The sequence below is a fragment of the Pleurodeles waltl genome, chromosome 12 (genome assembly GCF_031143425.1).
Source record: "Pleurodeles waltl isolate 20211129_DDA chromosome 12, aPleWal1.hap1.20221129, whole genome shotgun sequence".
Lineage (NCBI taxonomy): Eukaryota > Metazoa > Chordata > Amphibia > Caudata > Salamandridae > Pleurodeles > Pleurodeles waltl.
Window position 1 is genome coordinate 349,831,400 of NC_090451.1, and position 14,172 is coordinate 349,845,571.

General features: G+C 45.2%; 1 protein-coding gene across 2 annotated transcripts in view; it reads right to left on the bottom strand.

The window, feature by feature from the left end:
• LOC138267525 (cysteine-rich secretory protein 2-like) overlaps positions 1-14,172 on the bottom strand; it is a 183,936-nt gene that overhangs the window by 43,227 nt on the left and 126,537 nt on the right. For both annotated transcript variants that reach the window (XM_069216535.1, XM_069216534.1), the window contains exons 6-8: positions 12,450-12,473; positions 9,342-9,434; positions 8,066-8,167 (exon numbers count right to left, since the gene is read on the bottom strand). In XM_069216535.1, the coding sequence (XP_069072636.1) occupies positions 8,066-8,167; positions 9,342-9,434; positions 12,450-12,473 (219 nt within the window). The remainder of the gene's footprint in view (positions 1-8,065; positions 8,168-9,341; positions 9,435-12,449; positions 12,474-14,172) is intronic.

Genomic DNA, 14,172 nt, shown 5'->3' on the forward strand with positions numbered 1-14,172 from the left:
GGAATCAGAGTCAGTGTTGTCACCTCCTTTCCCCGCTGTGGTGCTCCCCTCGCCGTCCGTCTCACTGGTCCCCTCGGCATCGGTGGACTCTGTCTCCTGGGTCCCGTGGGCTGCAGCTCCCTCAGTAGCTGGTACCCCTGCGCCTCCACCAGATGGTGCTAATGCACACATCGACAGGATGGCAGAAGAAAATAGTGGGGGAAGAGAAAGGGAGCACTGGGTCGATTACAGCACCAACACCACAGATGGCATACACATTACCATCACAAACAGGGATCAAGATTGAGCACTATGCACTGCACTGGCATTCCATTGGCTAGGTACCACAGCAAGATGAAAGCAAACCACTGCCATCTGCACCCATTCTGGGACCCACTAAGCCCTATCTGACATAGAATGCCACCTAGCTAGTTAACACGATTTTGCCATTCAGCCATTTACCCTGAGCTGGACCTCGCAGCAATGTCTGAGCTGGCATTAAGGGGCACCCACTAACTGAAACCCACCCCCAGAATCCCATGCCAGGCGACAATGATGGTTATTACACATACTGTACTCACCCCCTTGTGGCCACTGTGCTGCCCTCAAGCCCCAATCCAGCTCTGGACAGGGCACCGCCAGTATGCAGGCCATCAGGGGGTCAGGTTCCGACAGGGCACCCCTCCCTCACTGGGAGGTCATCCCCAGCTGGGCCCGTGGTCTTCCGGGCCCAGCGCTTGAGGTCCTCCCACCATTTCCTGCAGTGAATGCTCCGCCTGCTATAGACCCCCAGGGTCCGCACGCCACAGTCTTTTCTTCTGATGGGCGCTGACCTGCAGAGGAAATACAGACAGGAGGACACCATTAACCATACAATCCAGCCTGTCACACATATGGCCCACAAATACCATTTCCCCTCAAATGGCACACACATCACCCAGAGCCCTCCATGTACACTACCACCAGCCATACCCCCCACCCAAATGACACACTGCCAGCATACACACATCTCCATGCAACCTTGTTGCATGCATCGTCCCCATGCTGTACTCACCTGTTGGTCTGGAGGCCTATACAGCTGAACATTCAGGGGTAGGACCCCATCCACCAGGCGCTCCACCTCCTCTGAAGTGAAGGCAGGGGACCTTTCCCCTGTCACACGGGCTATGGCAGGCTCCAGACTCAAGTCACAATAGCACACGCTGTGGATGTTTTATCCTGTGAAAAGTCCGGAATCAAGTGAAGTCATAGTCAGAAAATGGCAGTTACGTCTGAGGCGGTGTACACCGTCACCGCCACCGGTGATCCTCATTGGACACTGTACTCCCTAGAGCCCCATTTTAGCCAATGAGGAATAATACAGCAGTGCAAGATCGTCTTCCGCATGACGTCCAACGACGGCGGAATTACATCACTTCCACCTGTCCCTACATACAGGACAGGCGGCCGCCATTTTATGGTGCTGGTCAACATTCTAATATTGAAAACTGCGTCATTGCTGTCAATTGTATATATATTGCCTTTTACATAGTCCAACTACATACAAGCTCAATGTACACTGATGTGGTGGTTCCATTGTTCAGTTTATCACTCCCTTCTCACTCTTGTGTCCCTTAGGTACCTACCACTGTGGAGGGATAGGAGGAGGAGGCAAGCCCCCGTGTACAGACCCCTTGTGGACTTGGCTACACTGGAGGACAGGCACATAATGCTCACCTATAGACTGGGCAGGGCCACAATCACAGCGCTGTATACTCAATTGGAGCCTGATTTGATATCTGCTATCCGTCATCCCACTGGGATCCTCCCTCTTGTGCAGGTGCTACCTGTGCTCCATTTCCTGGCAACTGGCTCTTTTCAAGTGACAGTGGGCTTGGCAGCAGGAATGTCACAGCCAATGTTCTCAATAGTGCTGGCAAGGGTTTTGTCTGCCTTGCTCAAACACATGTGCAGCTGCATCTCTTTCCCCCAAGTGGAATATTTGGCCACTGTGAAGGCTGGATTCTATGCAATGGGGCATATTCCAAATATTATTGGGGCCACTGGCGGAACACATATAGCATTTGTTCTCCCCCCGGCACAATGAACAGGAATTTAGGAATCTGAAGAGAGTTTCCACTCACTCAATGTGCATATGGTGTGCCTGGCTGACCAGTACCTCTCCCACTTCACTGCCAAGTATCCTGGGTCGGTGCAGGACGCCTTCTTTTTGCTGAGTAGCAGCATCCCAAATGTGATGGCCCAACTACAGAGGCACAGGGTGTGGCTAATAGGTGAGCCTGAGTCCCCACCCAATGCATGTCAGTGTATGCCTTCAGGAGTCATCCCCCATACCATTGTTCAAGGCTAATGTGTATTCCTCAATTCTTGCAGGAGACTCTGCCTACCCAAACCTGTTGTGGCTCTTGACCCCTGTAAGGAATGCCAGGACAGGGGCTGAGAATAGGTATAATGATTCTCATGGGCGAACCAGGAGAATAATTGAGCAGACCTTCGGCCTCCTGAAGGCCAGGTTCAGATGCCTCCATCTGAACGGTGGATCCCTCTGCTACTTTCCTGAGAAGGTCTGCCAGATAGTTGTTGTATGCTGCATGTTTCACAACCTGGCCATCAGATGACATGTGTCTTATCTGCATAAAGAGGAGATTGGAAATGCCCCTGTGGCAGCAGTGACCCCTCAGGACAGTGAGGATGAGGAGGCAGAGGAGGAGGATGTGGACAACAGGACATCAGTCATACGGCAGTACTTCCAATAACACACAGGTAAGACAGTGGAACTGACCATTCCTCCGATTATTTATCTTTTCAGTGTGGCTCAATTTGACTGTCACCTATGCCTTTTTATTTTGCAGATGTTGGTGTGGTTATAACTGTGTACTGATGTGATGACTACAGACAGCTACAGGCCATTATTTGTATGCAATCAGAAAGTTCGGGACAATTGCACAAGATGAAACTGCTAATATTATTGCACATTTTTGTCACATAAAGCACTATCACTCAAGTTCTGTTCAAGGGTGTTTATTGTAGTGAAATATATAGAAGGAACAGTGCAATGGAATGGGTTGATGGTAGTGGTAAGTCCAGGGTATTGGTCCAGTCTGTTTGTAGCACAGGTCCAGTGTCCAAGGGGCCATAGGAAGGGGAGCAATGGCAGTTCAAAGTGGACAAGGTGACAGAGTGGAACACAAGGGGGACATTTAGGAGGGTCTCATTTCCTAACGGTGGTCTTGGTCTTGGCAAGTGTCCCTGGTGTCTGTCTGGGTCGCAGGGAACGTTTGCAGGGTGGTTCACCTTCTGCAGGGGGAGGGGTGCTGGTGGCCAATGGGTCCTGTGGCAGGGCCACCTGTCCACTAGCTGCAGCAGATGTGGAGGGCTGTTCAGTTGACTGGCTGGTGGAAGGGGCCTGCTGGTCTCCTGTGTAGTCCCTCATGATGTTGGCCATACCACCCAGCATCCCTGCTATGGAGACCATGATGGTGTTGAGGGCCTGCAAATCTTTCCTGATCTTCTGGTGGTGTTCCTCCTGTAGCCACTGGTTCTCCTGCATGGTGTTTAACATCTGACCCATATTGTCCTGGGATTGCTGGTAAGCCCCCAGGACATTGGTGAGTGCCTCCTGGGCAGTCGGTTCCCTGGGCCTGTCCTCCCCCTGGCGCACAGCTGTCCTCCGTGTGTCCTGTCCCTCTGTGCCTGTGCCCCCTGAACGGTGTGCCCACTGCCACTGACCCCAGGACCTTGATTGTCTCGGCTGTGAGGTGTGGATTGGGGTCCCTGTACAGGTGTGCACACTGCTGATTGACATGGCCTGGGGACAGAGGTGTGGGGACGTTGGGTGGCTGTGGTAGTGTTGGATACTGAGGGGGAGGCTCTGTGGTGAAATGGGTGTGGGCTGGGGTATCTGACTGACCAGTGGTCCCTGATGGGCCAGGAAGTTCATCCAGATCCAGAAGTCCAGAGTTACTGTCATCACTGGGGGCATCTTCTGATGGGGGACTGGGTAGCCGTGGTACCTCCTCGCCACTGAGATTGGCTGGGGCACCTGTGGGGATGTAAGTGGTGTATTATGCTACATGTCTGTGACATTTTATACATCCCTAGCTTCCCCTATATCATTGCTGTTGCCCTGCCACCTTTGTTTGTGTATGGTGATGTCTTGTGGGATTGTTAGTTCGCTATGCAATGCATGCATCAGTGGTGGGTGTACATGCAGGGTTGGGAGGGATGTTCATGCAGTGGGTATGGCATGCAGGGCTTGGCATTCAGGTTAGTCAATTGTGGTGGTACACTGTGTGGGATGGAGTGGAGTGATGGGTGTCAGGGTGAGGGGTGGTGGTGGCATGCAGGTATGTGGGGGTATAGGTAGTAAATATTGACTCACCAGTGTCCAGTCCTCTGGCAAAGCCAGTGAGTCCCTCAGGATGCAGTATTGCCAAGAGTTGCTCCTCCCATGCTGTCAGCTGTGGGGGGAGGAGATGGAGGTCCACCGCCAGTTCTCTGGATGGCAAGCTGGTGCCTTGCTGCCATGGAACATACCTTCCCCCTTAGGTCATTCTACCTCTTCCTGATGTCGTCCCTTGTTCTTGGATGCTGTCCCATGGCATTCACCCGGTCCACGATTCTCCACCATAGCTCCAGCTTCCTTGCAATGGAGATTTGCTGTGCTCCAAACAGCTGTGGCTCAACCCTGACTATTTCCTCCACCATGACCTGCAACTCCTCATCTGTGAAACGGTGTGCCTTTGTGGGAACATGTGGGTTGTGTGGTGTGTGTTGTGCAGTGGGTGTTGAGTAATGTGGTGGGGTGTGGGGTGCATGACGGATGGATGGGTGTTTGTGGTGTGTGTGTAGTTGTGTCTCTGATTTGCGTGGCTATCTCTTGGCTTTTTTTTGTGTTCGTAAAGGGTTGTGGGTAATGTGGGTGTGTATTTTATAGTGTTGTGGGTGGGTGGGTGTGTATCAGTGTCAGGTGTGTGATTTTAATTTTGGCCAATGTTGTGTTGTTATAAATTTGGGTGGCCATTCTGACTGCGACAGTGTGTACTGCCAATGGTTTACCATCGTTGATTGTCAGCCGTGGTGATTTGTGGGTCATAATGTGGAGGGCGTTGTTTTGTTGGCATAATGGTGTTGGTGTTTGTACATACAGTTTAGTAACCTTTGGTCTGGCGAATATGTGTTTGTGGCAGTATTCTGTCAGTTTAGTGTGTGTGTGTCATAATATGGCGAACAAATATTTGCTTCCGCAACAGTATGTTGGCAGCCGTCACTGCGGCGGTAAGCGGGATTTACTGACAATGTCATAATGGGGGCCTTAATGTATCCAATGAGAAGATCATGTTTAGAAGCAATCCTGGAATTGCAGCAGATTTCTGGTGGCATCTCAGTGAACTCGTGGATCCATAAAATTAATATAATAAGGAGAATGACTAGCTCTATTGTATTTATAGAAAGTTTACATAATTTACCGTACATAGTTTTGTTAATTGTTACTTTTAAACTGTATAATATGAATATGTGTGTTAAAATGTATTTACAAACTTGTGAAAATGTATATTACTAAATTGAACGTATGGGTGAAATTGTAGCACAATATATATATTAAAAAACAGTGAAATGCACTGAAAAAATCAAAGGTTACAGGGAAGTAATAGTTATGAAATAGAATTTAAAAAAACTTAAAAATCTGGAAAAAAACAAAGGTTACAAGGACATTATAGTTAGGAAATAGATTTTTTTTTAAACTTAGAAATTCACTGAAAGAAAACAAAGGTTACAGGGATGTTATAGTTAGGCTCAGATTTTACACACACAAAACCATACGAATTCAGAAGTTAAAGTTGCTTGAGCTAACTATAACTTACAGCCCCACAATGCATTGCTTATGACCTCACTTATTACATCACTCATGACATGGTCAGTGACATCTCTGATTACATCTCAAATGACATCACTGACTAACTGGACCCATATGATGAATCTCCATGAAACTTTCCAAAAACTTTCTACTTTTTGACTAGTTTGTGCACAGAAGGTTTTAGGGTATCCATCAAGTGAGGGCTGAGAAAAAAAGGGGATCCAAAAATCCAAAATGTCAATGTATTTCCCATAGATTCCTATAGACAGGGCTACAGCAAAAACTGCTGTATGGAATGACTCCAAATTTGACAGGAAGTCTTGATATGAAGATTGTTCTTTTTGTGATGTGGTGTAATCCCATTCAGTAGTTTTTGAGAAATTAAGTGTCAAAAGAAATATAGATATCTAGGCAGTTGGGTCTGCAATAGTCTCGAGAGACACTTGTAGGAGCACCAGTTTAAAAATGGAGCACTCTGATTGGCTGCCAGCAACATGAGAAAATTTTTGCTAACAGCCATATAGGACTCGGGAACATAGTCCCCTGTCCTGAACCTGTAAAAACAAAGAATAATAATATAAGGGAGCAAGGTTATATACCCGCCCCCCCCCACCCCCCAGGCCCATGGTGGTCACCCAGAGGGACCCCCTGGGGCCAAAAACAAAAAAGGCAATAATTGTAGTGATCCCCAGAGATTGCTGCAGGGTAAAAAAAAATGGCGACCAGGGCCACTTTGTTAAATTATGGACCCCATGGAACCAACCCCTGGAGCCTTATTCAATAAGGGGAGGGAGGCTGCACTGCCCCCCCCCAAGCCATCAAAGGCACTGGGAAGCCAGCCCCTGGGACTGAAATTTGCATAAAAGGAGAGGGGGCTGCACTGCTCCCTCCTCAAGCCTCCAGAGGCCCTAGGCACCCAATCCCCTGGGGCTGATTTCATTAATAAAGGGGAGGGGACCATGTGGCCCGTCCATGAGCCATCAAAGGGCCCATGGAGCCCTCCCCAGGGCTAAAATGTTGAGGGAAGTGGAGGAGAGGGGCTGGAAGGACATTCTCCCAAAGCCTTCAACAGCCACGGGTTCCCAACCCTGGGGAAGATTACCTTAACTGAGGGAGAAAGCATGTGGCCCCCTCCCTGAACCTTCTATGGCCTACACTCGGGCCGGCTCACATGCTGTGTACTGAGGAGCCCATTGCAGGGACACAGCAGTTTCCATGCCCACACGGGCAGAAACATGTGTTTGCTCCTGCTTGGCAGGAGCATTTTTTAATCTCCTACCATACGGGAGCAAACAGCAATTCTTCTCCCAGCAGGTGGAAGCTTTGAAAATGCTCTAGGCAACTGAGAGCAGACTTTTGTTCTGTTTTCCAGCCTGCAGTGATGCGGGCAGAGAAACAGATGAAAATAGAGCTTCAGCCCATTGGGGGTAGTATAAGTATCTCATCCCTGCGGACTAGGGTCCAGAAGGCCCAAAAAGACATGGGAAGAGTGCTGTATTATGAGAGTAGCCGTATGTATGACAGTAGTAATGGTGCTTCATATTATTCTGAGCTAGTTTACACTTACTTTCATAGCTCTAATGCTATAATCGTGTATATAACAATGTGTACAAAAGAAGCTTGAATTATGTCATCATTGATGTCATAAGTGATGTCATCAAATATGTCATTTGAGATGTCCTCAGTGATGTCATAAATCAAGTCATAGAACATGTCATGAGTGATGTGATATGTGAGGTCTTAAGCAGTGCATGGCGGAGGCACAAGTTATAGTTAGCTTAGCTAACTATAACTGGTGAATTTCTGTGCATTTTTTGGTTCAAAGCGTTAATGTTGTCACTGTCATATTTACCTATCTATAACGTTGCTTTAACCTTTGTTTTTTTCAGGGAATTTCTAAGGCGTGTTTTTTTTTTTTTTTAAAGATTTTTTTATCTCACCTAACTATAGCGTTCCTTCAACGTTTGGTTTTTCAGTGAATCAATCAATCTATCTACCTATCTATCTAGAGAGAAAGAGATATACCTGTATGTGTACACAAGTAATAATATATATATAGATATATAGAGAGAGCTATACCTGTATGTGTACACAAGGAATAATATATATAGATATCTAGAGAGAGCTATACCTGTATGTGTACACAAGTAAGAATATTCCTGTGGCAAGACAAAGACACATCTGTGGCGCACCACTCTTCACTCAAAAGTGACATGAGAATCTACTTACTGCAATGCCCACATTTCGCTCTACACCAGTCCGGTTGTATCAGGGCACAGTTTGCTTGATGCATCCCCATGCAAAGTGTTTGGTTCGAGTTCTCACAAGCCACTGTAAAAAACGTTAGGTACATTTTATTAACTCTTCTTACACTCGGAAAACATGCATAATTGGGACATGCAGCCAGGTTGTAAATGTGGCACACTGTGTGACATTAAAGTGTCAAGTTCAAGCAACGACCCATAACATTTCAGAGCATTTGTAGAGGGAAGGCAATCAGCGAAAGATTTGCAGCAATTGCTTTGAAATAATTAGTTACATTTTTAAACGCAAGTGAGGTTTACAGGACAAAAAATTGGGAAAAATGGTGTGGAAAACATTATCTAGTAAAAAAAGCTACGTGTTGCTCCTAAAGTAAAATGAACAGTAAACGCTAAGAGACAAGAAAGGAGTCAGAAAAGAAATAAAGAAAACACAAAGAGGGCAAGTCTAGGATGAGGATAATGTAGATACGGATAGTCTGCCTCATAAATAAAAAAAACTGAAAAAAATCCAACTGGTCTACATTAATTAAAATTCAAACGAATTATTTAACAGAAATGGAATACATTTGAGAAAGGGAAGCGATCAAAGCTAAATTGGGGACCATTCAAATAAAGAGTCTTACAAGTAAATACCTGTTGATGAACAAGTAAGATGCTGTGGTGATAACGGAGCACATTTTTACTGGAAGACATCATTAGTTATTGACAACAAAAGCAATGTAACCAATAGAATGTTAAGGAACAATTACCTACATGGTATAAAGGCTTTTGTTATTAACCATGCAGGCCAATCGACATGCAATATGTTACTGAATTATGGAAATTTTGTGCAGACCGAATACTGCCTAATACAAACAGGTGTATATTACTAATTGTAAAATGCGTTGGTTTTTGGCTCATACAGGAGGTAATTGTTGTGAAAGTAGTTAAGATTAAGAAGTCGAAGATGATCTGAAATAGGGAGTTTCGTAATGCACCACATACCAAAGATGGTTGATTTGGGGAGCGTTTACGGCAGAAAGGGAAAATTGCTGCTGTTAACAAAAGGGCACCTTTTAAAGCTAACGACTAGAAGTGACAAAGTTGAAAAACTTTCATGGCCTCCCTAAATCTTGCAATTGGGCATTGTCTTCACTATCCATAAATTGCAATGTAAATATTACAGTATGAAATGATAAGTCTGTCTACATAATTTGCAACAAATTTATGGGGAGCCGAAACTCAGATCCTTCAGTGTGTACCTGAACAGTCGGCATAATCCCACCCTTCAGCACAGGCACATGTACAGGTCTTGTTGTTTAGGGTCCCGCAGTTCTTGCATTTCAGAGAACAAGCTTGAAAAAGCAGAACATTTAGAGTTATTAACATTCTCCACAAGTAATTTGATCATAGTTACATCTCAATTTTTCTAGTGATAATAAAAACATTATGTAATATAATGCAAGAGAGTTACATTAGTCCCCCCACCAAACGGAGCTGTATAATTTTGAAACATGCTCCTTGTAGTTTGCATTTTCAAATTTTGTGATGCGCTATTCCAGCGATTTGTGTTATCTCAGAGGTTGTTATTTTTGGTTTTATTTATATAGTTAGCTATTTTGTTTGTAAAGCACACGAGTAGCCACAGACGTCTTAGTGCTGATTGCCCTTAAAACAGTCATCCAAAGATGAGATAACTAGAAAGTATCCTTGAACCCACAAACATCCAATTCTTCAACTGCGTGCGGAAAGCCAGCTGTTTCGGCTGCGTCCGAAGGTCTAAGGGGCAAGGATATTGGATGCTGTGCACGAATTCTCGCTTTTCTGAATGGCTGAAGTTGCAGGTAGTATACTCATCTATCTAAGTCCCCACAGATGATACTATATTGCCACAACAAAAATACCCAGTGACAGGCTCTGAGCGTTGTAACTGTTTCCTTATTTGTGGGGGGAAAAAGACATGTTTGATAAAGAATACAGAAGCTTAGTTTCAAGGTCTATTTTAGCATACCACATGGACATTTGTACACTGAGGTTTTTTCTCACTCCACGGATTTAATCCTTTCTTATATAGTTTTCCCACTGAATGGCCATCTAGCACCCTTATGTGGGGCAAACGTGTGTTCTTAAAGTTGTAGCCATAAGTCACATCAACCTACAGAACCCTGGCCCAAAAGAATAGTCCATCTCAAAACTCAAACACCAGTCTCCTGCCTCTGAAGTGAACAAAAGTTGTACTTTGCCATCCCACAAGACGGAACACCAATACAACTTGATGTGAATGAAGTTATGTGTTGTAGGAGTTTGTTCCTAACTCAGACTCACATCCAATATTCAGACAGAGAGTTTGTACTTATACAATTTTCAACATCGCGGCGGCCATTTAGACATTTCCTCTGGGCCGGCGGGCGCTCTCCAAAAGAGCGCCCGCCGGCCCAGAGGAAATGCCCCTGCAACGAGGACGCCGGCTCAGAATTGAGCCGGCGGAGTTGCAGGGGTGCGACGGGTGCAGTTGCACCCGTCGCGTATTTCAGTGTCTGCTTAGCAGACACTGAAATACTTTGCGGGGCCCTCTTACGGGGGCCCCTGCCGTGCCCATGCCATTGGCATGGGCACGGCAGGGGCCCCCAGGGGCCCCGCGGCACCCCCTACCGCCATCCTGTTCCTGGCGGGCGAACCGCCAGGAACAGGATGGCGGTAGGGGGTGTCAGAATCCCCCATGGCGGCGCAGCAAGCTGCGCCGCCATGGGGGATTCTAAGGGCAGCGGTAAACCGGCGGGAGACCGCCGGTTTGCCTCTTCTGACCGCGGCCGAACCGCCGCGGTCAGAATGCCCTGCGGGGCACCGCCGGCCTGTCGGCGGTGCTCCCGCCGACCCTGGCCCCGGCGGTCTTGTACCGCCGGGGTCAGAATCACCCCCAAAGTGTGTTATCATTGAAGATAAACCCATGACAGATACCTGAACCAAGAGTTCACTTTGAATAAAATAAAAATGTGAATGTGATACACAGGAACGTCCTACAAGGGTGAAGGAAACTACAGAGTCAATGGGATTGACATCTCCTCTCTTAAGAAGTTAATTAGGGGTTCTGAACTGTTATGTGTAGGAAGCTCTGCTATCTTTGTATAAATTGTTCCCAAGAATTGACAACACAATTTTACTTTTGTTTTCTACTACTGACCAGGAGCACCTATCCAAAAGAAGGTTTCCTTGAGCATCATTCTCGGTCTCTCACTGATGATATGCATTGAGGCACAAATGCATGGGGAGTGCTTGCTATGCTGTTTGGCTATTACGGGGACAGGCAGCTTGGCCAAACAACTAAATATGGCAGACCAAAGTGAGTGACATGGTTGATCGTCTCTCATAAAGGCACAGTTGGACCACAGACAGACATGAAATATTGTTCAAAGCGTTTTTACACAGAGGTAAGAAGTTGGAATTATACAAATAGCATGCTGACATGTATTTTGTACCTTTCATTGTGACAAAGTATCCAGATGTAGGTTTACTTGCTCACACTACAGAGTGACTCAAGCTACAGCTTGCTGTCAAATACAATAGAAGAAGAAGGGTCTCTGGGTAGATTATTGTTGTTCCCCTTTGTTCTGACAGTCCTCAGGATTGCTAAGTGATTTCAACATGTGCAGCTGACAACTGCTTCGATGTTCAGGTCACAAGTTCCAATTAAAGAGAAACTAACTCAGACTTTCATCCTTCAAGGGCACTTAACAGAATATCATTAAATTGGGCATAGTAATACGTGTCATTTACAGCAATTAAGTGACAACCACAGGCTATTTGAAGCCTAGAAGAAAAAAAGAATTATTCGCTACAGAGTACCTCACTAGAAATTTGGCTCAACTGCTAGTAAGAGGCGGCAAGACTGAGTCACATATACTTAGTCTTTTTTTTGTAATGGCATAGTTGAGCTAAGGAAAGTGGTGGAAAGTTGGTTGGATTCAATTGTCAGCATCTAGGAAAATAACATTTTAAGCATCGCAAACAAAATATTGACAGCATTTTTCTTCTAATGGCCACTTTTCTAATGTCTCTCCTTCTTCATATCTGGCTTTTTAGGCATCTGCAACAGCGATTCCTTGTCTCATAGAACTACTGCTCTTTCTATTTCTGCTGTTTGTTGGATGAAGGAGTGAAGCTCTGCAACTTTACTCTTCTTCCAGAAATGAAAAAAAATGTATTCCCAATAGAGAATTCTTAATACAAATATTTTTCCCCAAGCGGGGCTCACTTGAAATCCCTAGTCTTTTCCTTAATATGTACTAATGTGTCCAAACATCTTCACATCGTGTTTGGGCTATTTTACTAATGTTCATATTAACAGTTTTAAATTAATAATTTGCTCTTACCGCAGTTTTGATCATGACACTTAACTGTGGGGGAGAAGAAAGCAAAATAAATAAATGATGATGAAAATCTCTTTTTGAAGTATTTAACAATAATTGTTTTTACATATACATGCAAAGCAATGAAGACATGGATAGACCAATGTATTAAACAATATACAAGCTTGAAGCTATTTGGATAATCAGGTGCTGAGGGGCAGAGCATCATAATGTGATAGATGTGACTAATCACCATTAAAATGTCTTACTGAATAAGGGGCAACCAATGTAGTAAAAGGAGGCCCAAGGTGAATTTTTATTCCAACATCATCTGTAATTTTAGTTATAATTCTGTGTTTTTTACAAATTTTGCAATCAAGCAAGACTCTTAGCTAAACTAGCTGGACCATACGCATTTCAGGCTTTATGCGCCCCTTCATCAGAAACCTTGTTTAATCAACAGTCAAAACATTTCTACGATGTGAGGAACTAAGACTAGTCAGAAATAATTGAGTCAATAGATTTTTTCCTGAAATAATAATCTAACTCTTTTCATATTAGCTCAAGAAATCATAAGCAATAATACATGCAATTTTGGGAAAATCGCATGTAGCTAAGTCAGCCAGACATGTTGTCAAGTGGGTGGAAATCGAATACACGATTGACAATACTATTGAAACCCCAATTCTCAAGGCTCAAAGTACACATGTGGTCAACAGTCACTCACAAATAATTAGATAATATGAATAAAATGTCAAGTTCACCCTGCAATCTAATCTGATGATTCAAAGTTAACGAAACTACAGCCAAACCAAAACCCTATTAGATTATAGCAAACAATGAAATAATATTAGAGACCTGTAGTTCATTGTTGTAGGACACTAATGCTGTTGGTATAAAAAAGTAATCAATAAAAGGAAATCATTCGGAAATCTGATTTTATTGTATCTGCTGTTTGGACTTGTGTATTCCTCTCAAACACTGACACAAAGGAGTCTGGATTTGGGCAGGATGAGCCATCCTGCCAGGATGGCTGGAGATGTGCTCTGTCCCATTTACACTTCAAAGGGCTTTGCTTCCAGAACACACGAAGAAATCTGACACCAGGCCTGCCTTCCTTTTGTCAACCCAGACTTCCTGGATCCTTGACAGGGGAAGAGAAGAACTTTCCAAAACCATATGTGGGGGTAAGACAGATTGTTCCCCTGACAAACAAAGGCTGGTACCAGGTGTAAATACTGGACCCTCAGAACAACTCTTTAGAACACTCATGGACCTGTGGGAGTTAAAGAAGGACTGCCCTGCCACCCAAGGACTGCTTTGCTGCTACCGGAAGACGCCTATTCTCTCTGAGAAGGACACTAGGCCTGCTCCCTTCATCCCAGGCTAACCTGAGTGACTCCAAGGGTCAGTTGGCTGACCTCCTGTCTGAGCTACAGGAACATAAGCTCCGGTGGTCTCCCTGCAACTGCCCAGCCAACCTGCTGCACTGGGCCTGCCTGAACTTGGCACTAATCCTGTTTGAGTCTTGCTGGTCTCTGTTGGAGTGAGCTCCTATTCTCCAAGAAGTGCCTCCCCAAGACATGGATGGCATCAGTTGAGCTTCTCCTAAGGAGAATGGTCAAATCCTGAAGTTTTCGGTTCTTTGCAACCTTGAATGGGTCAGTTTAACGCCAAGACTTTCCCCCCTGAAATGACCGATAACACCAAGCTCTGGTGACCCTTACTCTTCGTGCTACAGTGACGA